Source organism: Danio rerio, chromosome 9 (assembly GCF_052040795.2).
Source record: "Danio rerio strain M-AB ecotype USA chromosome 9, GRCz13ab, whole genome shotgun sequence".
Classification (NCBI taxonomy): domain Eukaryota; kingdom Metazoa; phylum Chordata; class Actinopteri; order Cypriniformes; family Danionidae; genus Danio; species Danio rerio.
This window is the reverse complement of record NC_141029.1, coordinates 50,642,585-50,670,425: the sequence shown is the minus strand read 5'-3', so window position 1 is coordinate 50,670,425 and position 27,841 is coordinate 50,642,585. Positions and strand designations below refer to the sequence as shown.

The window sequence follows — 27,841 nt, the reverse complement described above, 5'->3', positions numbered from 1 at the left end:
AACTAATCCAGCATATTTTTTACGCAGCAGATGTCCTTCCAGCTGCAACCCAGTGGGAAACACCCATACACACTCATTCACACAAATATAATATAGCCAATTTAGTTTATTCAATTCACCTATAGCACATGTCTTTGGACTGTGGGGGAAAGCGGAGCACCCGAAGGAAACCCACATCAACACAGGGAGAACATGCAAACTCCACACAGAAATGCCAGCTGACCCATCCGGGACTCGAAGCAGCAACCTTCTCCCTTTGAGGTGATTGTGCTTACCACTGCACCACCATGCTGCCTGAACCACCAACTTATCCAGCATATTTTTTAGGCAGCGGATGCCCTTCCAGCTGCAACCAATGACTGGGAAACACCATACACACTCTCATTTACACACAAACACTACAGACAGTTTATCTTACCCAATCTTACCCCTTTATTTATCAGAGGTCTCCACAGCGCAATGAACCGCCAACTATTCCAGCATTGCTTTTACACAGCGGATGCCCTTTCTGTCACAACCCAGCACAAGGGAATAAAAAATATCATACATTTTCAAAATAAATTGATATTTACTTGTTGGAAAATTCATCATTGGTAAATGATTGCATTTTATGAATCATACAGTACTTGATTTCGGGGTATAAAGGTTTATTTTTGCTGAGCCCATTGAGAGAAGTTTTTCTTGTTTTAAGCAAAAAGCTTACTTTGTTTTGACCAAGATAATCTAATTTTCAAGTCAAGTAAATACTCCATTAGACAGATTTATACTAGACAAAAACACAGCAGAACAACACCATTACAGCTACAGTAAATCACGACAGTCTAAAGGTTTGTCAGCTGAAGGCCAACAATAAACAGAGTTTATTACACAAGTGCAGTGACGTTTATGAAGGGCTCTTTGACCCCGAGATCAACCTGCGGCCCCTGAGCTCTGCATTCGAGATTGCAGAGCTGAAGATCTGCAGTGGAGGAGCTCAACCCTGCACCAGACATGGTAGGACATTCAGTGCTGGATATATCATCTTTGTCTTTCTTTTATCAAATGCATAGAACAGGACGGATATTAATATGTCCAACTAAATTCATATGTATTTCTATAGCACTTTGTGTCAGTTCTAGTAAATTGATCAGTCCAGTTTTCAAAGTTGAAGTTCAGTTCAAGTGTGGTTTAATTTTCCCTGCTGAAAGTCCAAACACTGAATAGCAAATCCGTCGATGCACAGCTCCAGTGTTAATGAATATATGTCTGTTTTTTTTAAATGTATGATAGTAGTTTTGTGTGCAGTACTTCATTGACTGGTCTGAGGGAGCACCCAGTAGTAGTGTGGACGCCCCCTAGTGATTATGGGAATGATTTGTTTACAATCACGTTTAATTTAGCACGATTTAGTTTCTGTATACAGCGTGCATTTATAACTCCAAAAGTCATTGCTGGGACAGTCTCTGTACAGTATTTCTGGTGTAAATGCAAGATTAAAATGAATGCCGTTGCAATAAATTATACAAGTAAAGTTTATACAGCCTTTAGCTAGCCACAATGCTGAACAAGTGAATGATGGGGTGAGGTAAATAAAACAAACTGCGAGACACCGATACAAAAATACAACAATTAAAAAGTTTGAACATAAAGATAGGCTTTCAGTATTGTTTTTAAAGATGACCAGAAACTATTCTGAGGGGAACAACTGGAAAATTCCAATCACTCTTGCTTTTTAAACGAGACTGAGAGATAGTAAACAAAGCCCTTAAGAGGGAGTCAGAAGATCTGCAAGATATAACGAGGCTTGACCATTAAGAGCTTTAAAAACAAAGAATAATCTTTTGAATTGAATTTTAAAATGAACAGGAAGCCAATGAAGAGAGGCTAAAATGAAATTCAATAACAAACATACAAAATCCGATCTTACACACACACACAAAGACAATAACTATGATAATATCAAGAAAGTTTCAGACTGTTGTTCATGTCTTAATGTAAGTAAAACTGTGGGAATGCTTTTTTTCCAGTTAAGAAAAAAATGAGGAGCATACAGATATTTTAGTTAATGGAGAAGTAATATAGGTGGCGAGGCAGTGGCGCAGTAGGTAGTGATGTCGCCTCACAGCAAGAAGGTAGCTGGTTCGAACCTCGGCTCAGTTGGCGTTTCTGTGTGGAGTTTGCGTGTTCTCCCTGCCTTCGCGTGGGTTTCCTCCGGGTGGTCTGGTTTCCCCCACAGTCCAAAGACATGCAGTACAGGTAAATTGGGTAGGCTAAATTGTAGCAGCCCTTCAGCTTTCAAAGAATAGGCAGAGAGTTTTTGACGGGTGCATTTAAAAAGGTTTACTTGGATGCAATAAAGTTCATCACATAAATCATCGTCTCAGTTCTTTGTTGTATACACAGAAGCATCAAAAGACCAAAGGCACCAAAAGCACCAAAGCACCGTAAAACTAGAGAAAACAAACAAACAACATAGAAAAATAAACAACAAACATTTACAAAACATCTAACATTTTCCAAATAAATCAAACAATAAACAAAACATACCTCGCTCTGCTTGCCGAAGGGACACTAAAAGCTCAAGGCATTCTTCCGAGCTGTACCTGTTAGCTCATGAACAAACGTGAATTGCTCTTACTCTGCTTTGTCTCACTTAAATCCTATTAGTCTAGAGCGCCCTCCTGTGGTGACTCCAATTAGGGCAAGCAAAGCGAGTACATTAAATCATGGGCAGTTACACTCCCACCAAATCATGGTATGAATCAAACAAACAAAACAAATATCATACATGATTTTAACTTCAAATTTAACTCACAAAATAAATCCACATACAAAATTAACATTATTTGTCTGATGCAAGAAAGTTGCAACTAATCACTCTCAACTATAACAACCAATTTTTGGATTGGTCGCTCAATAACTGAATGTGAAGAACGGTGCCCCAACCCCGTTTTCTGTTTTTGTTCTCCTGTTTGAACTTTAACGCGTCTAACAAGGCCATCGTTACCTGGAAAAACCTCAACAACCCTACCTAACTGCCATTTGTTTCTAGGAAGCATGTCATCTTTAATGATTACAATGTCATTTACTTTAAGATTACGTCGAGGTACGTGCCACTTCTGTCTTGTGGATATATTCAGGAGATATTCCCTTTTCCAACGACTCCAAAACTGTTCAATCAAGTACTGAACCCTGCGCCACCTTTTTGTAGCATACACGTCTTCCTTTAGAAACTTCCCTGGGGGAGGAAGAGCAGTCTCGGATTTCATTAAAACAAGATGATTAGGAGTTAAAGGTTCTAGTGATTTTGGGTCGTTTATTCCATCCACAGTTAATGGTCGACTATTAACAATAGCCATCGCTTCATAAAACAATGTTCTTAGAGAAGAGTCATCCAGTCTACCAGGGCACAAAGAAAGAGTAGAATTCAGCACATTACGCACAGTCCTAATTTGGCGTTCCCAGACACCTCCTGAGTGACTAGCTGAGGCAGCATTAAAGATAAACTCACACTGATTTTCCGCAAGATATCTCTTCAGTGTTTTGACATCGCATTCCTTAAGAGCCTGTTTGAATTCATTTCTAGCTCCTACAAAGTTTGTACCACAGTCGCAATAAAGTTGACGAACAGCTCCTCGCAGACTTATGAAACATCTCAAGGCATTAATGAACATGTCTGTTGATAGGTCTTCAAGCATTTCAATGTGGACTGCTCGTGATGAAAGGCAAGTGAAAAGAAGGCCGTACCTTTTGTACTCCTTTCGTCCCTTTTTTATAATAAATGGACCAAAACAATCCATACCCGTGTAGCAGAACGGGGAAGAGGCTTCAGTACGTTCTTTTGGAAGTTCTGCCATTTGTTGTTCCTCCACTGGTCGCCTGAGTTTCCGACATTGAACGCAATTGTAGATTAACTTAGCAACCGACTTACTGCCACCAATAATCCAAAATCCATGTGTCCTGAGTTCCATAAGCGTTTGGGACCTTCCTTGATGGCAAATTTTGCTGTGATAGTGTTTTAGAATAAGGTTGGTAATGTGGCTCTCTTTGGGCAAAATTAATGGATGTTTAACCTCTTCGCTAAGAGATGATCCTTTCAACCTTCCTCCAACACGAAGACCATTTTTCAAGATGGGATCCAGGTGGAAAAGTGAACTGGACTTCTGAAGAGCCTTACCTCCTTGGATTGTTTGGATTTCTTGGGAGAAGGCTCGTTCTTGAATAAGCTTAATCACAGCCTGTAATGCACACTTGCGTTCTTCAACGGTGACAATATCCTTAAGACATTTCTTCCTTAATGCTAGCCTTTTTATTCGAGCAACAACATTGATTAGAGTTCTCAGGGAAGAGAAGTGGCCAAATCGATCAAGGAAGTTAGCAGTATCACTACTTTTAGTCAGCCGTACCTGTACAAGTTTGACTTCAGGATCTCCTACTAGTAATTTAGTTGAAGTGTTTGGAGCTGGACACACTTCTTGGTCCCATAAAAATGTAGGTCCAGTCATCCAGTTAGTAGATCTCAACTCTGAAATGAGTAAACCTCTAGAGGCATGGTCAGCAGGATTTTGAGAGGTGTTGACATGATACCACTGGCTTGTATTTGTAATTTCCTTGATCAATTGAACACGATTAGCGACAAACACGTGAAACCTTCTTGCTTCATTGTTGAGATATGCAAGAACAACTTGAGAATCAGACCAAAAGAACTCTTGATCGATCATCATTTGCAGTTCAGCTTTTAGCAAAACACTCAGTCTAGCAGAAACCACCGCAGCAGCCAATTCCAGTCTTGGAATACTCTTGATTTTTATAGGTGCCACTCGAGCCTTGGCCATTACTAGGCAACAATGCACTTCATTTTTGTCACTCTTGACTCTTAAGTAGGAACATGCACCATAACCAAGGTTGCTTGCATCTGAGAAATGATGCAACTCTGTCAACACAATCTTACTAAAGGACGAAGGATAGTAACATCTTGGAACAGTAAAATCTTTCAAGTCCTGGAGACTATTTTTCCACTCCTCCCACCGTGGAATTAAGTCATCAGGGAGAGAATCGTCCCATTCCATATTTCTCTGACAGAGCTCCTGCAAAATGCACTTTCCCTTCAAAAGGAAAGGAGCAACAAATCCAATGGGATCGTATAAGGAAGATACAATTGACAAGATACCTCGACGTGTTGCAGGCTGATCTTTAAGTTGAGTGTTGAAACTGAATGTGTCATCCTTTGTAGACCACTGTATGCCAAGAACATGCCCAGATGATTCAGAAGTCAAATTTAGTGGCTTAGAAGAAACCGCCCACTCTGACGAATCCACACAGCGCAAGACTTCTTTCTCATTTGAGTTAAACTTATGGAGACGTAACCCTCCAAGCTTGCACAGGGTTTTAGCTTCTGCAATCAAATCTTTAGCTTCCTGTATAGATGGAACTGAAATTAAGCCATCATCCACATAAAAGTTATTATTCACAAATGAAGAGGCTTCAGAATACTCAGATTTGTACTTCTCTGCGAGATACTTCAGGCCAAAGTTCGCACACCCAGGAGATGAAGCTGCACCAAAAAGATGCACAGTCATTCTATATTCAATGGGCTCTTCTTTCAAATCCCCATTCTTCCACCATAGGAATCTTAAATAATCTCTCTCTTCAGGGGGGACATGAAATTGATGAAACATCTTTTCGATGTCACATGTCACAGCAACGGCTTCCTTCCTGAATCTACAAAGTACTCCCACCAGAGAATTAATCAAATCTGGACCAGTAAGAAGAGTATCGTTAAGAGATATGCCACAGAATTTTGATGAGCAATCAAATACTACTCTTAACTTGTCTGGCTTGTGAGGGTGGTAAACTCCATGATGTGGTATATACCAAGCTGTTTCTTTATCAGGTATTACTGGAGCAATCTCTGCATCTCCCTTGTTGAGCATTTCTTCCATAAAAATCTTGTAATTCTCATGGTACTGTTGATTTGACCTTAACTTCTTACCTAAATGCTGCAGACGTAATAAAGCCAGCCTCTTGTTGTTAGGGAGTGAAGGTGGATTGCTGCTCTTGAAAGGAAGAGGTAACTGAAAATGTCCATCTTCTTTATGCTTGATGTTATCACTGAGATAACGAATAAAGCGGACATCTTCCTGTGACACATATTTGTCTTCATAACTTTTCTCATTAAAGTCACACTCCAAAACTTTCAAGACATCATTAGCTGTTGGAACTCTCATTTCTTTCACAGACACTCGATGAACAAAACTTTGACTTCCTTGTCTGTCCAAGTGGGGATTACAAAGACCGATAATGCTCCAGCCCAGAGCAGTTTTCTGTGCAAAAGGCTCATTTTCCTTACCAATTATGACCTCTAGGGGAGCCAACGCTGAAGGGCAGTCATATCCAATCAATAGTCCTATATCACAACTCTGAAGTGGTGGCATTTCATTGGCTATGTGCTTAAGATGAGACCAGCATAATGCAGTTTTCTTCGTTGGAATGTGAGCTTTATCCACAGGAATGAAATCACACGTATACACTTGAGGTATTTGGATACATTTCCCACCTTGAAGTCCTCGGATTCGCAGACCACTAACCTTGTTACTTGAAGTAATCGTGTCTGTAGTTGTCATAGTACTGAGTTTCAGCTTCACCGCTTGACTGCTCACTTGCAGCTCATCAATAAAATCCTTCAAAATAAAGCTTGTGTCACTTTGTGTATCGAGTAAGGCATAGGTAAGGATCTCATTTTGTGGCTCTTCTACTGTGGAGATAAACACTGGAACAATACTAGAAGTAGCAGAGACATGTTGTGTTACTGCATAAGACATTGCCCTTTGGCCCTCTTGACTTGTATATGCTTCTGATGTAATATCTGCTTGGGATACCTCTGAATGTTTGCGTTTATCTTCGTGCAGACAAGTTGGATGACGCAGTCCACATGTTCCACAAATATGCCGTCTCCTACAGTCCCTAAAAATATGCCCTCTTCTCAAGCATCCAAAACACATGTGATTTTCACGAATGAAAGATCTTTTATCATCCATGGGCTTCTCTGCAAAGATAGGACATTTGACGATACTATGCATTTCACTCTTACACACAGAACATGGTGATGTTACCTTGAATTCTGGTCTTGAATCTTTTACTTGAGCCTTAATATTGAAAGCTTTTGCTCTTTTCAGATACTTTTCATCTGGAACCTTTGAACTGACTAGCAGTGGAGAAGTGAAAGGGTTGCAAGCTATCTTTGATTCCTTCTTCAAGAATTCAGCAAATTGCTTAAAACTTGGATAGTCTCCTGTCATATCCAACTCTTCAACAACAATTCTGTTCCATTTACGGACAATCCATTCTGGTAACTTCTTAAGCAACTTGTAATTTTCCTCGCAATCATTCAAGATGGACAAACCTTTGACTTGTGGAATAGCTTCAACACAACCTTGCAAGAAATCACTGAACTCTCTCAAGGAAAATGGATCGTTTACTCCCACCTTGGGCCATTTCATGAGTCTCTCTCGAAAAGCACGCTGAATAATGAATGGGTTTCCATACCTCTCCTCCAAGACTCTCCAAGCACCCTGATATGTATCATCTGAGTTCTTATAAAAGAATCCTTCTACGGCCTTACGAGCTTCTCCTGCAAGATAGGTTTTTAAATAGAACATTTTCTCACTTGCTGGGATGGATTTACAATCAATGAGTGCTGTGAAGGACATTTTCCATTCAATAAACTTCAGAGGATCACCATTAAAAGTGGTTGGTTCTGGAACAGGTAAACGACTTATACTTAAGGAGTTCACTAATGCTTGAGCTAAATTCTCAGTCTCTTTAGTTTTACTTTCTTCTTGAAATGTTTGTGAAGGTACTGGATTTATCACAGGATTACGTTGAGGTTTGTTAGAAGCTTTTCTTCGTTCAGGATAAATGACATTTCCGGTCTCGTCGTCTTCCAAACTGCTCTCTTCAAGACAACTTTCTGCATTGTTATAAGCTTTCACTCGAGCTGCAGCTACGTTGACATCTTTTTCCGCTTGTAACAATTGCAATTTTGCTTTTTCTTCTTCTAACTTGGAGCGAATTTCAATTTCTTTCTGTTTAATATCCGCTAACATTCTTGCTTCTTCCAGCTTCCAGTCATTCTGCAGTTTAACTAGTCGAGCTTGCTGATTGGAAATTTCTTGAATGGCCCTTTTCTGCTCTACTTTAGCCGCAAGTTCTGCCTCTGCATCAGCTCGTTTACTTGAAGCTTCAGAGGAAGTTTCTGAGACAGCTGACAAACTTTCTACAGTCTGTGACGATACTGAGATAATGGTCTCTGTATTGGTACAACCAAATATAGACTCATACTCCTCTTTGTTCAATATCTGCCTAACTCTCTCTTTAACTACTTCCCTTTTTTGAATGACATCAACAGTTTCTATTCGTTTGCTCACCAAATCACAAATTTCTGTACTCAATATGGAACAAACATCTACTCTTCTTACAATCTCTGGAGTAGCAGTTTGATTACGCAGAAATGGGGCATAATGTTGGTTGACAACATCCTGACTAGTTTGAATGTCTTTCAAAATTTGCTCAAGCTCTTCACATGTGCATAAGGCTTTTAATTTACATCTAATTTCTTTAGCTGTCTGCTTCCAGGAAGTATAAGCTTTATTAAAGGCTTTCTCGTGCTTTTTTGTCTCTTGTTTTTGCATTTCTAAACCCTTTTCTGTGGGATTTCTTTTTCGAGAGCTTGATCTTGATCTAACCTGTTGCATTTCTGTTGTACTATTCAGATCTTTATCAAGAACTGACCTTTGACTTGCTTGTGCCGCCATTTGCTCCGCTGTGTCGTCCATTTTGTCTGTCTACAACTTAAATCAGCAACCTGCTTACATCAGACAAATTTAAACACCTAAAATATTATAGCAAAGGTAATAAGTCAAAATCACATGTGCAACAACAGTATAAACTCTTAAGACTTTAAGCACTTTAAAATTGCAAACATTTGTCTAATACATGCATCATGAATATAAGCCCAACATTACACAAACACCTTGAAACATGAGCACTTAAATCATTAGTCACTCCTCATTCTCAAACTTCAATTACTGCATACAAATTCAACAAAGCATACAAATATAAATCCTTTTTTTTTCTTTAAAAATTGCAATTATCCCAAAAGTAATAAATAGATAAATATTTTTCCTTTTCTTGTACCTCTGAGTCCACAACGTTTGTTTGCAGTCACCTTTCAGTCTTTCATGAAGAGTTTTCCCAGTTAACCGTGTAAAGTCGCCGTCCTAGTGTAGATTCAGTCTGTTGTATATACCATGCAGTGCCACAGACGAGATGAAGGCTTGTAACATGACACTCATGTGATGAATCACCAACGTGATGCAAACGCCATGTGTAGCAGCGAGTTTTACTGTAGCAGCCCTTCAGCTTTCAAAGAATAGGCAGAGAGTTTTTGACGGGTGCATTTAAAAAGGTTTACTTGGATGCAATAAAGTTCATCACATAAATCATCGTCTCAGTTCTTTGTTGTATACACAGAAGCATCAAAAGACCAAAGGCACCAAAAGCACCAAAGCACCGTAAAACTAGAGAAAACAAACAAACAACATAGAAAAATAAACAACAAACATTTACAAAACATCTAACATTTTCCAAATAAATCAAACAATAAACAAAACATACCTCGCTCTGCTTGCCGAAGGGACACTAAAAGCTCAAGGCATTCTTCCGAGCTGTACCTGTTAGCTCATGAACAAACGTGAATTGCTCTTACTCTGCTTTGTCTCACTTAAATCCTATTAGTCTAGAGCGCCCTCCTGTGGTGACTCCAATTAGGGCAAGCAAAGCGAGTACATTAAATCATGGGCAGTTACATAAATTGTGTGTGAATGTGTGTGTGGATGTTTCCCAGATATGGGTTGCGGCTGGAAGGACATCTGCTGCGTAAAAACTTGCTGGATAAGTTGGCGGTTCATTCCACTGTGGCGACCCTGGATTAATAAAGGGACTAAGCCGACAAGAAAATGAATGAATGAGAAGTAATATAGTTGATCATTTTAAATATTTATGTATAATAATTGACTCCAATTTAAATTTTAAAAAACAGAAGGTTTCCAAAAGTGCTAGAGCAAGCCTGAAGATTTGTAGAAACATCAGACATCAGTTACCTATGGCGGCTGCTAAACTTTTTATGAATACAATGATTTTCCCTCACTTATCACTTATCTTGTGCTACAAGCTGGTCCCACACGAACATTACAACATTAAAACTATTGTATATTATGTATAAACAAACAAAAAAATTTAGCTAAAAAGCCAAGGAGCTATCATCACCGTACCTGTATTGCACAACATAACTTACTAACATTCAACAGTTTCTTATTTTTTCTTATTTTCTTATTTTTGCTGATGTGTGTTTAATGTATAAAATGTTTAATGATCTTGCACCACACCCCTAAATAATGTGTGATTGTCTGCATGGGCTTTAAGCCTCCTAGTTACAGCAACCGACTCCCATGCGGAAGGTCGCTGGTTCGATCCCAGCTCAGAGCGGGCTGGGTGGTGTAGGACCGGTGGGGGTTACAATAACAAAGTATCTGTAAGAGGGGCCTAGTTCACCAGCATGGACCATTATAGGGATGAAGAGGGATGGAGGAGGAGGGATGGTAAAGAAACAGTGGGATGAAGGGGAATGGGAATAAGAGAATAACAAACGAGTAGCTAGATTTATTAAGCATTCTACGATGATGCCCAGAGACTCAGAATGGGGGTACAGTCTCCGTAATATATTGGTGATTATGAAACCCACAAATTCAACCTAGGGAGGAGAGAGTTCTATAGATTGATAATGAGAAACAAGCAAATAGAAGGTGGGCCAGTGGGTGGGTTTGAGAGAACTAGACGTACAGTGCTAGAGGGCTGATCTACCTTAAATTAGTTTAGGGCAGGGGTCACCAAACTTGTTCCTGGAGGGCCGGTGTCCTGCAGATTTTAGCTCCAACCCTAACCAAACACAACTGAACAAGCTAATCAAGGTCTTACTAGGTATACTTGAAACACCCAGGCAGGTGTGTTAAGGCAAGTTGGAGCTAAACCCTGGAGGGACACCGACCGAGATTGGTGACCCCTGGTTTAGGGAGTAGGTGATTGGATGAGATGGCAAATTGGGGCGTGGTCCTGCTCCTGAACCTCTGTTAACATCAACTCTATTTATAGTGCCTTACGTCATCCAAATGCAAGTAAGCAAATGGTCAGATTACCAAACATTCTTTGTGTATCTTCAGTGGATTACCTTGCACATATTAATTGTTCACCTAAAAAATAACAACGTGAGCTAGCAGAATAAACATTTTAAATTATAATTTCACACAGACTTTAAACTGAAGTTTTTTTATTGCACAATCAATGCTAATAAAAACCACTCTTTATTGTCTGCCAGTGAAAATCCTATGTGTTAGCATGTATATTGAGCCCATGTTCCTCCATGACCGCAGGTGTTCTGCTGTGCTGATCTGCTGTGCTCCTGCTGGTGTTCACTAGCCGTTATTGCCCTCATCGCTGCTGTCTGGTTCTTCAGAGACTCCCGTCAAATCTCCGGCATCCATGAGAAACATGTCCTGATAACGGGATGCGACAGCGGCTTTGGAAACCTTGTGGCACGGCAGCTCGACCGGCAGGGTTTTCTCGTAATCGCTGCTTGTCTTACCGAAACCGGAGCCTCCAAACTGCGTGCCACCGCTTCGCCCAGACTGAAAACGCTCCAGCTCAATGTCACCGACAGCACGAGCATCGATCGCGCATTGGAGTACGTGCGCAGAGAGACTGGCGGGAAAGGTGAGTGCCACTTGGGTGAGTGAGAGGTGTCTACAAAGCATTAAGTGGGCGTTTCTGAGTCGGTGGGGGTTTTCAGATGTGTGATTGTCTCAAAGAAAAAATCATAAGAAAAAAACAGGATTCTAGCACTACTTGTGATAAACATTTTAAATATTGAATATACCAACGTGTTTGGCTTCAAAGCCTTCCTTTGAGTATAAGACAAAGACATTTGAAGGGTTGTGAAACCCTCCTCTTTTAGTTTAAGTCTACCTCAGAATTTTTTCAAAAAATGCTTAATGATGGGGGTGGAGCTCTGCAAGCAGAGGGAGGAGTGGGTGTGGCCGACAGAGCAGGCGGGAAGCAGAGGGAAGCAGACAACTGGCTCACAAAATGAGAGACAAACTGTGAGGAGAAGCGTGATTTTATAGTTACAAAGTTACAATGCAAAGAAATAAATCCCTAATAGATGTTATTCGTAATTTCATATACACATAACCACAATTTATCATTATAAAGATAATCATGTTAAATGAGGAGGGCTTCTCTCCTCCTCAATTCCCGGGTCTGAATGCAGACACAGTGGATAGCAGTGCAGCAGGTCTCTTGCCTTGTCTATTTCAATAATGTGCAAACCCAGCAGCAAGGATATAGGCGATGTGTCTGAATGGTAATGAACTCAGCTGACAAAAGTCCACCATACTCCAATTCTCGTACAGCTCTCCCGACAAAAATGCTTGCTGCAAACCAACAGCTTTACTGCATCGGCCCAACAGCAATGTGATAGAAACATGCAACAAACCTCGTGGGTCATGGAAACAAATACATATGACCAGTGTCATACAGTACGTGGAAGTGGTCTCACCCAGTCATTGGCTGACAAAAATCTCAAAATTATTCAGTTTTCAGCTAACAAAAGCTCTTCGTGTTTCCGGGATTGCGGACAAATTTTATTGGCTGACACTGCTATGATGATCGCGTCAGCCCCAACTTCAGCCACGCCATCTGTCCAGCGTTGACGATGAAGCCCCGTGTAAATCGGGCGTTATGTCATTTACTGTGCTTAAAAGGAGAGGGCGGAGCTAAATATTTCTTATGTTGAACTTTGCTCACAGCAACTCTCTGATTGGTTGAATTTTCAGTAGAGAAGTTTTTCTGCACAGATTTAGCTATTTTTAAGTACATTAGCATAGAAATGACTTTGACAGAAGCTTATTGAAGAGATAAAATATGTCACTTTCAATATAATATACCTAACATGTATTCATATTTATACTTTAGTGATTTTCTGCGTGATTGTTTTTTTTTTTTTTTTTTTTTTTGCATGTCAGGCCTGTGGGGTTTGGTGAATAACGCGGGGGTCTCTGTGCCCATCGGGCCGATGGACTGGATGCAGCTTCATGACTTCAAGAAGGTTCTGGATGTGAATCTGACTGGTGTGATCGCAGTGACACTCAAGTTTCTTCCTCTGCTGAAGAAGGCCCAGGGTCGAGTGGTGAATGTGGCCAGTATTCTGGGCAGACTCTCAATCATTGGCGGAGGATACTGCCTGTCCAAATTTGGCGTTGAGGCCTTCTCTGACAGCCTGAGGTGTGTGTAGGCGTCTAAAAGAAAAATATACTTCAATTCAAAACATGAAGGGACAACAAGATTGTGTATTGTGCATTCAAAAGGTTATTTATCATGCTTTTTAAATTAGATCTTTTAAAAAAACGTAAAATAGTACTGGCTTTTGTTTCAGTATCATGACGTATTTACAACTGAAGCTGAATATTGAGTTGGTGGGCGGGGCTTATTTTTGCACTCCTCCTCTCGTTTTTCACTTGAAGCTAATTAAATATTAATTTGGAGGGGCGTGGCTGAGAATATTGCAGCCAATCCAAAAATGCTATTATCAGAGAAGGACTGCCATTGGTCAGATGGACAAATCTTGATTGAAAATTAGCAAAGCGAACTGTTTTTTTTTTTTTTCCTCAGTGGATTCACTTGCACTGATTATTTTTTGAATTTAATTAAGCCGCGTTCACACTGGACTTTCCCCCCTACTTTCATTCATACGCACACAAATGTGTCAAACACGAAAGGCAAACTTTCGCTGTTCACTGTGTTGCAAAGTGGCCCAAACTGATTGTTTATAGAAAATGCTTACTTTAAGGCTTTATTTATTAGCAAAACATTTATTTTGACTTCTATTATTATTTTATTTTTCTAAATCATTTTATATATATATATAAAAAAAAAAAATATATATATATATATATATATATATATATATATATATATATATATATATATGTAAAATACAATAATATATTTTAATATGTAAAAAAAAGCACAGACAGGTTCATGAATTCTTTATTTCAGTTATTTTTTTTTTACAACTGCAGAGTATTTGTAAAAAAAAACTGCTGCTGCTTTGAATTAGGCTGACCACTATTCATCTATTGATCTACATTTCATATACATTAAAAATAAATGTAAAATACAGTAAAAACACCCTAAATCTGTTGAAACACAGAGGCGGTTTGGTTTGTAGCTGGACATTATTATAGGACATTTATTAGAGTTCGCTGACAGGAACAGCTAACTGCTGTTCACTACTGAAAAACCACAGAGTCTCGATAGATCCTGCTGTACGGACGTGCGTCAGTTCTAAAATCCTCACAAGACGTTACTTTGAACAACTATGCGGATATTATAAAGTGTTCACACAAAGAGAGCACGCATAGTTTGTGAATTAATGGACTTGTGCAACTCTGATAAAGTACGAGTCGCAGAGGTGAGTCAAGAGTGATCTGGTTATTATAACTCTAATCATCGTTACACTTACATTTGCATGACAGTTTGATTTATACAACTGAGAACGTAGTCTTAGTTTACACGCATCGGTTGCAAATTTAGCCACCTGTCTGTAATTAACAGTGAGGCTGTTTTTGCACAGAGTCCGAATTAGCTTATTCAATCACAGAAAACGGGAAATGCTATTACTTCGATCATTTTAATACGACATTTAATAATGAAATCAAATAATTATAATATAGTATTTAAGCTCATTTTAATCTCGCTGCCCACCTGCAGGATTGCTGAGGCCCAATAGTGGGCTGCAGCCCACCAGTTGATAATCCTTGGCTTAAATTGATCCAGTATTTGCATAATAACACATATGGTTTGTACCAGCTTGACCAGCCTAACCAGGCTGGCAGTCCAGTCAAAACCAGCTGTATCCAGCTTAAATCTGGCTGGTCAAGCTGGTTTTAGTTGCTTTAAGCTGGTCATTTTCCAGACTGACCAGCTAAAACCAGGCTGAAATGGCTGGAAACCAGTCTGGAAATGGCCAAAACCCCTCTAAAACCAGCCTGGTCAATCAGCTAAAACCAGCCAACCAACCTAGGCTGGTTTAAGACAGATTTTTCAGCATGGATTTGATCAGCTCAAGCTTTTTCTGGGAATTCAACTTAAAATACATACTAATTTAAAAGTAACAGAGTAAAATTGTTTATTAAAAATCTAGTCCCTTAATTATCAGGGCTCGCCCCTGTGGAATGAACTGCCTTGTTGAAAAAAACATTGTTTCATATTTCTAAAACAACATGAGAGACTTCACAAGTCACTACAATAATGTTTTCTGAAATTCACCTTGAAACTCTTGAACCCTTCAAGCCGCAACCCAGTACTGGGAAACATCCACACACACTCATAAACTACAGCCAATTTAGTTAATCCAATTCACCTATAGCGCACGTCTTTGGACTGTGGGGGAAACCGGAACACCCGGAAGCAACCCACGTGAACATGGTGAGAACATCCAAACTCCACCCAGAATTGCCAAATGACTCAGCCGGGACTCAAACCAGCGACCTTCTTGCTGTGAAGCTCAGTATTAACCACTGAGCCACCATGCCGCCCCATTTGTGTTCAAAATAATCTTAATAATGTCAAATAAATCATGTTTTTCTTCTCTCACTGTGTTCAGGAGGGATATGGTCCACTTTGGAGTTAAGGTGAGCATCATTGAACCAGGTTTCTTCAAGACGCAAGTCACAGATCTGGGTCTGATTGAAGACGACCTGAAGAAACGCTGGAGTAATCTTCCAGAACAGGTCAGAAGAGACTACGGAGACTCCTACCTGCAGGAATGTGAGTACAATCAGATGATGGAGTAATGCAAATTCATAAATGTAAACATCATGTATTCAGTTAGAAGAGTAGTTCATGCAAACTGTGCTAATCCAAGAAAATATGACAGTCATCTCATTTCAGACATTTTTAAAGGGCCATAACCCCCCCTCCATTTCAGCAGGATGTTTTCACACCTCTAGTTTGGAAAAAGTCAGGAAAGTGGGTGTGTCTAGCTCTGTTTGGGTGGGAGTGTTGGGGGAGGAAAAATGGGCAGGGTTTGAATAAAAATGGGCAGGGTTTGATTAAAAATGGGCAGGGTTTGATTAAAAATGGGCAGGGTTTGAATAAAAATGGGCAGGGTTTGATTAAAAATGGGCAGGGTTTGAATAAAAATGGGCAGGGTTTGATTAAAAATGAGCAGGGTTTGAATAAAAATGGGCAGGGTTTGATTAAAAATGGGCAGGGTTTGAATAAAAATGGGAGTTGCCATTTGTGCACGCGCTTCTGACAGAGTACAAACAAACACACACGCAGAGGAGACAGTGTGTTTAAAGACGCTGGGATGTTTGATACCGCATGTCGTATAAGAGAAAAAGCCTCTGCATTTCTCTGTAACTCAGATGCACTCAGGAGGTCAGCAGTGCTCACATAGAGAGAAAATGAAAACAAAACCTTCACATTACGAAAGCAACACTAGCGACCCGTATCTCCAAACAATTCTTATTCTTTTCCCACAACTTTTGGCAACACGACGTGTGTTGTCTCTCTGCCGTCTGAACACTGTTTCAGGTATAGTCTAAGAAAGCTAGCATGCATATTAATGAAGTTGCAGCGCATTCATAATAGAGCGCGCTGATTGGTTTGAACCAAGCCATACTCATGAATGAACGCAACGCACTCAGAGACGTAATACGGGACGCCTTGGTACAGACGTCCAGTCCACATGCTGGAATACACGCTGCCATGACGCAGCTTCAAAAATTTGTTTCAAACCGGAAGTACGAATTTGCTCGAAATAACGCAAAAACCAATTTTCACTTTTTAGTGAGATATATGTGTCCTAATAGTGTTTTTAGCAGTGTGGGACACATATATGACTGTCAACAGCTCAAAAAATGTGTTTTGGTGTTTCGTGACCCTTTAAATATATTAACGGGAAAGTTCACCCAAAAAAGTTCTGTCATACCTGGGATTCCATCACAATGTGATAATGTGCATGAGAAATCAATCAGTGATGGAAAAGCCAATATTTAGATTATAAATATCTTATTTCTTTAAAAAAAAAAAAAAAAAAAGCTTTATGCTCAATTGAATTGTTTTTTGGATGTTTTTTTTTTTTTTTTTGTGAAAAGGAGTTATGCCGAGTTCAGACTGCACGATTTTTAAAGTACTCATATCACAGATGTTTTTACACTGCATGACTATCTGGGCTAGTGTTCGGCCGCTGCTGTGTTTACACTGCAAGATGGATCGGCGACAGGGGGTTTCACACTACATGACTTTACAATAGGAGGAATTGCTAACAACTTTTTCTCGGTCCGACCAAACAACCAAACACACGCGAGAAGTGACATGGAAACAATGTAAGGTCACGTAGTATAGCTTTAGTTATTAACTACATGAGAAATAAGACTTGTGGGGTAGAAAATGTAATTATTTTGCAAACCAGGCTTTTGAAGGTTTTGAAGGTTGTTAAGAATATTGTGGCTGAATTTGTCAAACTGACATCATCAGAGAAGGACTGCCACTAGTCCCATTAAGTCATTTCACTTAGTGGCCATTAATGATGCTGCTTCTGTTCCTTTTAGTGCTACTAGCTGAACGCTTACCTCTGTATAGATGGCTTTTCTCGTGTCACCAGTTTGCTCAGTTGACTTGGAATGCAGAGTGGAGTTACAGCGGGGTTTGAGTCCAGCAAAGAATGGTTCCAAAAACTAGGGAAAACCAAAGAATAAAAAATTAAAATAAACAACAGGCTGAAAACATTGTAAAATCACACAGCTGGAATGGCTTTTCTTTTTCTAGATTGCTTTTGAAAGCACTACTGATTGGTTTTTAGAGAAGGGGGTGGGTGGGTGTGTTGGTGAGTCAGTCTACAGCATGCTGGCCTTGTTAGCTGAAGTGTATATTGTGCCCTCTGGTGGATTTATACAAGAAGAGAATGTGAGAGAGAAATTTGAGATCATCAAAAAGTGTGTACAGCAACCTCTGGTTGTTTGCAGAAACAAAAAATAGAACACTTCCCTTTGAAGGCATCCTGGAGACATTCCAGACAGATGCTCGAGCCACCTCAGCTGACTTCTCTCCTCTTCTGGAGGAGAAGCGGCTCTCCTCCCTGGTGACAGAGCTTGTTACCCTATCCATAAGGTTGCACCCTGCCACACCATGAAGGAAACTCATTTTGGCTGTTTGTATCCGAGATCTTGTCCTTTTGGTCATGACCCAAAGCTCATGACCATAGGTGAGAGTAGGAATCTAGATTAACTGGTAAATCGAAAGCTTTGCCTTTCGGCTCAGCTCATTATTTTCCACAACAGACCAGCACATAGGCCACATTACTGCTGTTGCTGCCTCGGGAGTCCTGCAAGCCAACCAAGCACTGCAGGACTCTATCAGCTAGAGAGCATCGCTTACTTCCAGTGCCCACCACCAGGTTCGTGGATTGCTGCCTCGACATGCAGCACAGACCATACAGCCACAGCTCCCCACAGCTGCATCAACAATGGAGTCGAAGAACATGGACCACTCGGTCTCTCTGTCTTCTGCCTTCGTCAAGATATGGTCAAAGCTCTTCCAAAGGTAAGAGTTAAAAGTCCCTCTGACCTGAGGTTCAGCCAGATGTTCCCAGAGGACCCTCACAATACGTTTGGGCCTGCCAGGTCTGTCCAGCTTACCCCCCTGCCAGCGGATCCAACTCATGACCAGGTGGTGATTAGTTGACAGCTCTGCCTGTTATTTTACCTAATTATCCAAGACAAAAGGTCGGAGATCAGATGATACAACCACAAAGTCGATCATCAACCTTCACCCTAGGGTGTCCTGGTGCCATGTGCACTGATAGACACCCTTATGCGCGAACATGGTGATTGTTATGGACATTAGCACAGAATTCCAATAAACAGAACCCCACTCGGATTCAGATAAGGGAGGCCATTCCTCCCAATCCCAAATCTCCAGGTATCACTGTCATTACCCAAGTGGACCTTGAAGTCCCCCGGTAGAACAACAGAGTCCTCAGTTTTAACACCTTTCAGCAACCCTCCCAAGGACTCCAAGAAGGCTGGTCACTCTGCACTGGTGTTTGACCCGTAGGCACAATCCACAGCGAGAGACCTATCCCCAACCTGAAGGCGCAGGGAGGCGACCCTCTCGTTCACTGGGAAAAACTTCAACACATGGCGGCTAAGCTTGGGAGCTATAAGCAAGCCCACACCAGCCTGCCGCCTCTCACCGTTTTCAACTCCAGAGTAGAAGAAAGTCCAGCCCTTCTAAAGTTGAGTTTCAGAGTCCCAGCTGTGCGTGGAAGTGAGCCCAATTATATTTAGTCAGTGCCGTTCCACCTCCTGCACAAGCTCGGGCTCCTTCTCTCACATTGAGGTGACATTCCATGTCCCAAGAGTTAGTTTCTGTGCTTGACAATCATGTTGTCGTGATCCTAACCTTCAACCACCACTTGTTACACAATGCACCAGCCCCTTATGGCTCCTGCAGGTGGATGGTCATACGTCATTCCTTCGGGCTCAACCCAGCCAGTTCCTTGGGATAAAACCCGGTTACCAGGCACTCGTATATGAGCCCCAACCCCATGCCTTGCTCAAGGGTGCGCCATACAGGGCGATGTCACGGTCCTTACTGTTGTTGTACTCAAAGGGAGTTTTTGAACCGCACTTAGTCTGACCTGTCACCTAAGACCTTTTTGCCTTGGGAGACCCTACCAGGGGCATTAGTCCCCGACAACATAGCTCTTAGGATCACTCAGGCACTCAAACCCCTCCACCACGTTAAGGTGGCGGTTCATGGAGGGGATGGACTGTGTAGGAAACCGCAGCTCCCGGAGGAAACCCACGCCAACACAGGAACAACATGCAAACTACACACAGAAACACCAACTGACCCGTCTTTGACTCAAACCAGCAACCTTCTTGCTGTGAGGCGACAGTTCTAACTATTTAGCTGCCTTTGTGTAATATAATAAACAATATAAATAATTCTTATTAATTTCCAGCCTCAGCTGTATTCCTTCTAGCAAAAACCGTTGCTTTGTTTTGAGCGATTGATGAGCAAAAAAAAGCCACACCACCTACTCAATATTCCGTTTCGACTTCTAGTTCACTTTAATCCCCGTTCAGATGTTGTACAGACTGTAATGAAGCCGTTTTGTGTGTTTGTCAGATCTGAAAGTGCAAGAGTTCTCCATGAGGATGCTGGCCAGCAGTGACCTTTCCAAAGTGTCGTCATGCATGCGGCACGCACTTTCTGCACGTCATCCTCGAACACGTTACGCCGCCGGCTGGGACGCAAAGTTCCTGTGGATCCCGCTGTCGTATCTGCCCACGTGTGTAGTGGACATCTTCACTAATGCCCTGGTGCCTTCTCCAAAACCACTCTGAAGAGCAGCAGAGCAGTCAATTTGTGCTCAAGTGTGCTGTTTTGGATTGAACAATTCGATTGCTTTTTGCAACATGGAGTCATTATAAATGCAATTAAACAAAGGTCTATTTTACTGTATATATTACGGTATTTCCATATTTGTAAGTCCCACAATCTCACAAATGAACCATCAAGCAGTTCAAGTTAGTTTGACATCAGATTCACCTCATTTCTTAAAATGAATGTTGTATTTTGAACAATTCATACGTTTCATTTACTCATTCAGCTTAGTACCTTTATTTATCAGGGGTCACCACAGCAGAATAAACTGCTAACTTATCTTGCATATGTTTTACACTGCGGATGCCCTACCAGCTGCAACCCAGGACTGGGAAGTTTACATACACACTCATATACTATGGCCAATTTTGCTTATTCAATTCACCTATAGCACATGTCTTTGGACTGTGAGGGAAAATGGAGCACCCGGAGGAAACCCACACCAACACAGGAGAACATGCAAACTATTCACAGAAAAGCCAACTGGCCCAGCCGGGACAAAGTACGGTGTAGATTCAGTTGACGTTCAAGGAAATGTCAACAAAGCTGGAGAGGTCGTTCACATATCCGAGGCTCTTCTCACAAAACAGATACTTTATACACGTAAATACTTGTGTATGAATGTTCATTACTAATCTTTCTATGATCATGGTTTGATTATAACTGCAGATCAATGATAGTGTAAAACAACCTACTGTAACATCTGCGATTATATAAAATAATAAATGCAACATATGAACACATACAGACCCTAACAGTCTCTGATATGTTACCAATAACAGAAAATCTGCACACAGCATCCTTATTTGGGTTCAAAAGCACACAACATATAGCCTACAGTCAATCCTCTCATCTGTATCTTTAATCTTCAGCAGCACATGTAACCTCTGTTAGAAAGTAACTCCATAGTAGTCCAAAAGGTGATGATAATAGTTAAACATGTCAGTTTGTTCATCTTTTAGGTTGCTGAGAGAATCATTTGCTCTATTTTTTCCAGCTTCTCTTTAGTTTTTTTCACACTTCACTCTCGCGTTTGTCCATTTCTGAAAGGATCCGATGTCAGAAGCACTTCAATAATCACGCACGTTATTATCATCATCAGCTCAAGAAGTTTTTTATTTAAAATAGTAACGCGTGTCTCGCGTATGCAAGAAAGAAAAACTGCTTGCGCTTTAGACGGCCTTGTAAAAACGCAATGGAGCACAGGGTAGTTCAGCTCTTCTTCTTGGCATTGTGGTTGCTCATCAAGAAGATGACAAGGTTTGTTTGAGCTCAGGTCGATCATGGCTCATTATTATATGTGTATATTATTACAATGTAAGGTTTCGGCTGTGTATTCAAAAATGGCGGTTCCTTTGTTTTCATTCTTCTGGCTTGTTGCACGAGAAAGTGACATATGTCTGAATACCAATAGCGTTCAGTTGCGTGTCTTGCTCTACCTTTTGGTTCCCATTTGTTTTGCTAAGTACCCTTTGCAAAGGAAGGTGGTCTGGTACGGTTTGCTTCTAGGTATCTTTTGACCACGGGTCACCAATCTCGGTCCTGGAGGGCCGGTGTCCCTCCAAGGTTTAGCTCCAACTTGCCTTAACACACCTGCCTGGGTGTTTCAAGTATACCTAGCAAGACCTTGATTAGCTTGTTCAGGTGTGTTTGATTAGGGTTGGAGCTAAATCTGCAGGACACCGGCCCTCCAGGAACAAGTTTGGTGACCCCTGCTTTTGACAGAGGAAAAGCACACCGAATTGAACCACTCAGTGGAAACGGGCCAAAATACAAATACGTTAAACATCATGGCATTCTTATGCTGCATCCCAAATTGTGTACTAAGCGTCCTTAAAAGTATTTGAAATTAGAATTCCATATGTGCCAAATCGTAGTATGTTGAAAAGAGTATGCCAGATGTTCCAGGATGGTTTACTATTTCCGTTAAAAACTTCAAGTGTAGAACAGTACATACTCTAACCGCTGATCTTGCCCACAGTATGTTATACGTTGGACATGAATTAGATTAGAACTAAAAACATGGGTGAAAAGTGTAAATAAACTACAAACATGATGGACTCACTAGTCCAACCATCAAGTAGAGGCTTCTGTAAAGATGTTTGTATGACTTAATTAATATCTAGCCCTCTGGAAAATATTTAAGTTGCGTTTTCTGTGTTCTATTTCATCTGCAACAACAACGTGAATCTTTATAAAGACGTGTTTGGCCATTAACTTCAGAATGCATAATTATCCAAAGACCTGAGAAGATTTTTCTGCATGAATGACTCGTGAATGGCAGATTATTCTGCTGCTGCTTCTCCAGTAAGGTAGGAAATTAAATATGCCAGAAACGTTGATGATGTGTGGACGATTGACAGGGCTCATAACTAAGCAACACAACAATCTGTGTAAGAAGTAGTACGTCCCAAAGCCAGAATACGCTTCTGTTACACACTCAAGAGTACATATTTTTCCTTCTCAAAACGAGTACATACTTTTAGGGCGTAGTATAACTATGCGAATTGGGACACAGCAAACATTTTCATTTTAAGGGAATCCGAAAAGGATTTTAATTCTTTTATAAACAGTGGAGGAGTTTTGAAATATCTCTAGAGGATTGGAATGAGGCATGTAAGAAAGCTCGGATACAAACAATCAAGGCTGAAATCCGTGCAGTACAAATGGTTAATGCGAACATACATAACTCTTGCTATATTACACAAGTTTACCGATAATATTCCAGATACCTGTATAAAGTGTAATGAGGTAAGAGGTAGACTTTATCACTGTATATGGGAATGTGTGAAAGTGAAACCCTTTTGGCAAGGTGTTATTGAAAAAATTGACCAAATTTATCAAAAGGAATTACTACTGGATCTAAAGAAATTTATCCTGGGTATATATCCTGTCAGCCCTGTCTCACAAAGCAAAGAGGTCAGATTCATAGACGTGTGTTTTACAAGCTAAACTTATTATTGCTCTTAATTGGAAAAATATAAAATGAACCTAGAAAGGTAAAGGGAATTAAAGAAATGGCGTCACACGTGTCAATGGAAAAGATCAGATACATTGTCAAAAAGAAACAAAATGTGTTTGAAGATATCTGGAGACCTTTTAATAACTTCCTGAAGTACAATGTACATGTTGGCAGGCTGCTACTCCAACAACAAGCTTAGAGGGAGTAGGGGAGTATCATGGTCTAAACAGACCTGGGTTACACTTTTTACCTGATTTAAATATATCCTTTTTTTGTTAGTTTTTTTTGTTCTCGTTTGTTTGTTTATTTATTTATTTTATTAATTTTTAAGCGAATGGGTTGATGGGAGAGAGAATAGGGTGTAAAAAGGTGTCTTCATGATTATTATTCTGTAACTGTGTAATATGTAATCTGTATCTGTAAATAAAGTACTATATATATATTATACAAAAAATATATATATATTATCTAATTATTTATTTAAAATACAATTAATTCAATTTAGTGGTATAAATAATTATTCTTAATTTCCTGTCTCGGCTGTATCCCCTCCAGCAACAATTGTTGCTTCGCTATAATGGAATGATGCGCAACAGAATATTGAGTAGGGGGCTTTCTGTTACGGTTAGAAGTTCATCAACATATTGAAATAAAAGTCTCTGCAACTTCAGGTTCACACAGACTTTAGTAAGGGGGTTTTAAGGGTTAGTTCAATCAAAAATGAAAATTCTGGCCAAATTTACTTCAAATCTAAAACCACCCTGCAGGCACAGGACGACAACATGACATCATATTGACATTGTACCCCAACGTCGTGGGGACATTACATTTTATTTTGAAATAAAAATCGGGTTTACGTCAGAATCCAAGGTCAGACTGACATCAATGTCTGACGTCAAACATAAAAAAAAAATCAAATATCAACGTCTAATCATGTAACATCTTGACGTTGTGTGGACGTTATGACTATGACATCTATTAGATACTGGATTTTGGTCAATTTCCAACACAACCTAAAATCAACCAAATATAAACATCTAATGTTACATCTTGACATTGTGTGGACGTTATGACTACGACATCTATTAGACATTGGTTTTGGTCACTTTCCAACACAACCTAAAATCAACCAAATATCAACGTCTAATCATGTTACACGTTTACATTGTGTGGACGTTATGACTACGACATCTATTAGACGTGATTTTGGTCACTTTCCAACACAACCTAAAATCAACATCTAATGATGTTACACCTTGACATTGTGTGGACGTTATGACTACGACATCTATTAGACGTTGGATTTTGGTCACTTTCTAACACAACTTAAAATCAACCAAATATCAACATCTAATCATGTTACACGTTTACGTTGTGTGGACATTATGACTACAACATCTATTAGACATGGGATTTTGGTCACTTTCCATCACAACCTAAAATCAACATCTAATCATGTTACACCTTGACATTGTGTGTGGACGTTATGACTACGACATCTATTAGACGTTGGATTTTGGTCCCTTTCTAACACAACCTAAAATCAACCAAATATCAACATCTAATCATTTTACACCTTGACGTTGTGTGGACGTTATGACTACGACATCTATTAGACATTGGATTTTGGTCACTTTCCAACACAACCTAAAATCAACATCTAGTCATGTTACACCTTGACATTGTGTGGACGTTATGACTACGACATCTATTAGACGTTGGATTTTGGTCACTTTCTAACACAACCTAAAATCAACCAAATATCAACATCTAATCATGTTACACGTCTACATTGTGTGGACGTTATGACTACGACATCTATTAGACATTGGATTTTGGTCACTTTCCAACACAACCTAAAATCAACCAAATATCAACTTCTTTATTGAACATTAAAATAACGTTGTCCTTAGACGCTGGCTAGACATTGAATTTTGGTCACCTGACATCATGACCTAAATCTAACCTAATATTAATGTCTTATAATGTTGTGTGTCTGCTGGGCTCTTTGAAATCATTTCTTTTACTGAAAACAAAGACGATATTTTGCAACTTCCGCTTCACTTTAATCCCTGTTTAGATGCTGTATTGACTATAATGATGCAGTTTTGTGTGTTTGTCAGATCTGAAAGTACTGGAGTTCTCCCACAAGATGTTGGCCAGCAGCGACCTCTCCAAAGTGACGTCATGTATGCGGCACGCGCTTTCTGCACGTCATCCTCGAACGCGTTATGCCGCCGGCTGGGACGCAAAGTTCCTGTGGATCCCGCTGTCCTATCTGCCCACGTGGGTAGTGGACATCATCACTAATGCCCTGGTGCCTTCTTCAAAACCACTCTGAAGAGCAGCAGAGCAGTCAATCTGTGTGCAAACTTTCAGCTATCAAGCAGTTGAAGTTAGTACGACATAAGATTTACCTCATTTCTTGTATTAAATGCTGTATTCTGAACAATTCATACATTTCATTAAAAGAAAAATAGATGTTTATATGTGACCATTTTTTCATGCAACTAAATACAAGCCCTCCCATGTAGACAAATTATTATTGTTGTAAACACTCAGGATGTGCGTGCAGCGATCCTGAGCGCTAGCATTTACAGTGAGGGAATGACATCCGATGTGGTACAGAGTTTGTTGTTGTCTTAGAAATAAGTTATATTGATTAAATATTATATATATTATTTACATAATGCTTTCAGCGTATTATAACATCTTGTCACCCGGTGTTATGCACAGTGATTCGGCAAAATTAACATTAAAGCGAGAGGTGTTCATCTGACAGGTCCATATGCGATAGCACCCTACCAATAGATATTGGATAAGACAAAATGGCCAACGATCCAGCCCGAAATATACAATCTCATTGAAGCTTCAAGTGATTTTACAAGAGAGAAGTTAAAGGCCTACAAGTCTTTGGATGCCAACAATTTTGTTCTGTGTGGTCACGTGCAAGAAATAAATGTTCCATGATTACCAGATTCAAAACTATGTAGTGCTAAAAACCGAGGTTCTTCCAAAGACAAGGAGAGAAGACGGAGCTAACGTTATACAAGGCCTGGGTAGTCATCAACAAGCAAAACAACTGTATTTAGACAGCAAACTACACCTGTACAGCAGGGTGTGTGAACTTACACTTTTACATGTCATTCTTCATCAGTTTAATTCACCATGTTAAACTGTTTTTGCTGAAATCATTGTTGCAATCAAAAATGAGAAATGTGTCTGATTCAGCATAGCGTGAACTTACCTGATATGACATGAGAACATGAGTCCAGCATTTTTAATTGGGTCGTCTCTTCATTCAGCTCTCTTTTAGCCAAAGACGTTTCCGGTTGGCATGAAAAGCAGTGTGGTGTACGGTAAAATTTAAGTTCTCTATTTTCAAATTTAGCGTCCTACCGCACAACACGACATGTTTGCTATTGCAACCGGTCTCTTTTTGCAACCAGGAATACATGTGACGTCATGCATTATGTAGGTTGGTAAATCCTCTATAGAAATCTGATATATTGTGTTATACAGTATGCAAATTACATACATGACATAAATGTTCCTGATTGGAAAACACGTTTATACATATGCAAACGTACAACATCCATTTCAAAATATTGCCAGTGACCGTTTACATACATTTTTTTTCAAATTACAAACATGTCAGCTATACTTTTATATATTGCTTACTTATAAGAGATTTTTAGGCTACATTTGATCCCTTTCTAAAATATTATGCACAAAAGAAGTTATTTGATTAAAAAAAAAAAAACTCTAAAATCTATCTATCAATAATTATATATATATATATATATATATAAATAAATAAATAAATATATATATATATATATATATATATATATATATATATATATATATATATATATATATATCATATGGTCACTGGCTAGCCCGTTCAATTTCAGTTTAAATTGCACACATTGGGTTTTATACCATGCTCAGATTCTTTATGAAAACGTGGCTACATAAAATTAAAGTCAAGCAGCCTTCATGTCAAGAATGGTGCAAACTAATTAGCCAACTAATCTAGCTTTATGTTTCAGGAAACAAAAGATGAGGAAAGGTTTTTGTCAACTATAATATTTTTCAAACAGCAAAATTCAATACAAATGTAGGTAAATAGATAGACTGGAGCGCTTGATTTAAGTTAAATGTCTGGCTGAATGAAATAAAATTCAAACTCTTTTCACTAAGCTCCAGAACCAATACAGTTCCTCTCCTGCTTTTTTTCTTGAACTCTTATTAAAATCTAAAAAGCTCTTTAAGCAAGGTGCACTGACCTCATAAATAAATAAATATTTATATTTTTCTCCT

At 39.7% G+C, this 27,841-nt stretch overlaps 1 protein-coding gene and 1 long non-coding RNA gene across 6 annotated transcripts; one reads left to right on the top strand and one right to left on the bottom strand.

The window, feature by feature from the left end:
• The first annotated feature begins 934 nt into the window (after window positions 1-934).
• Window positions 935-26,002, top strand: rdh1 (retinol dehydrogenase 1). 4 transcript variants are annotated; one of them, XR_015498782.1, is made up of 5 exons: window positions 935-993; window positions 11,466-11,805; window positions 13,116-13,374; window positions 15,758-16,220; window positions 16,283-17,832. XR_015498782.1 is itself a non-coding variant. In XM_087266206.1 (5 exons), the coding sequence occupies exons 1-5, from the start codon at window positions 991-993 to the stop codon at window positions 25,854-25,856; spliced, it is 984 nt and encodes a 327-aa protein (XP_087122332.1). In that variant the 5' UTR covers window positions 935-990; the 3' UTR covers window positions 25,857-26,002.
• LOC147842440 (uncharacterized) lies at window positions 2,305-9,715 on the bottom strand. Of its 2 annotated transcripts, XR_015500072.1 has the most exons (6): window positions 9,655-9,715; window positions 9,175-9,557; window positions 8,770-8,869; window positions 6,858-7,024; window positions 2,527-6,759; window positions 2,305-2,429 (listed from the first exon to the last, which is right to left on the bottom strand). It is a non-coding gene; the product is annotated as an uncharacterized LOC147842440 (long non-coding RNA). The 2 variants fall into 2 exon arrangements; XR_015500073.1 differs by lacking the exon at window positions 2,305-2,429 and having other exon boundaries at window positions 3,819-6,759; window positions 6,858-7,609; window positions 8,770-8,842.
• Window positions 26,003-27,841: the final 1,839 nt, after the last annotated feature.

Bases quoted from the DNA above. Each gene is read 5' to 3' on its own strand.
- rdh1 (XM_087266206.1), top strand. The intron at 13,375-15,757 runs GTGTGTGTAGGC...CACTGTGTTCAG, and splicing joins GCCTTCTCTGACAGCCTGAG to GAGGGATATGGTCCACTTTG. The intron at 15,922-25,638 runs GTGAGTACAATC...TGTGTTTGTCAG, and splicing joins AGACTCCTACCTGCAGGAAT to ATCTGAAAGTACTGGAGTTC.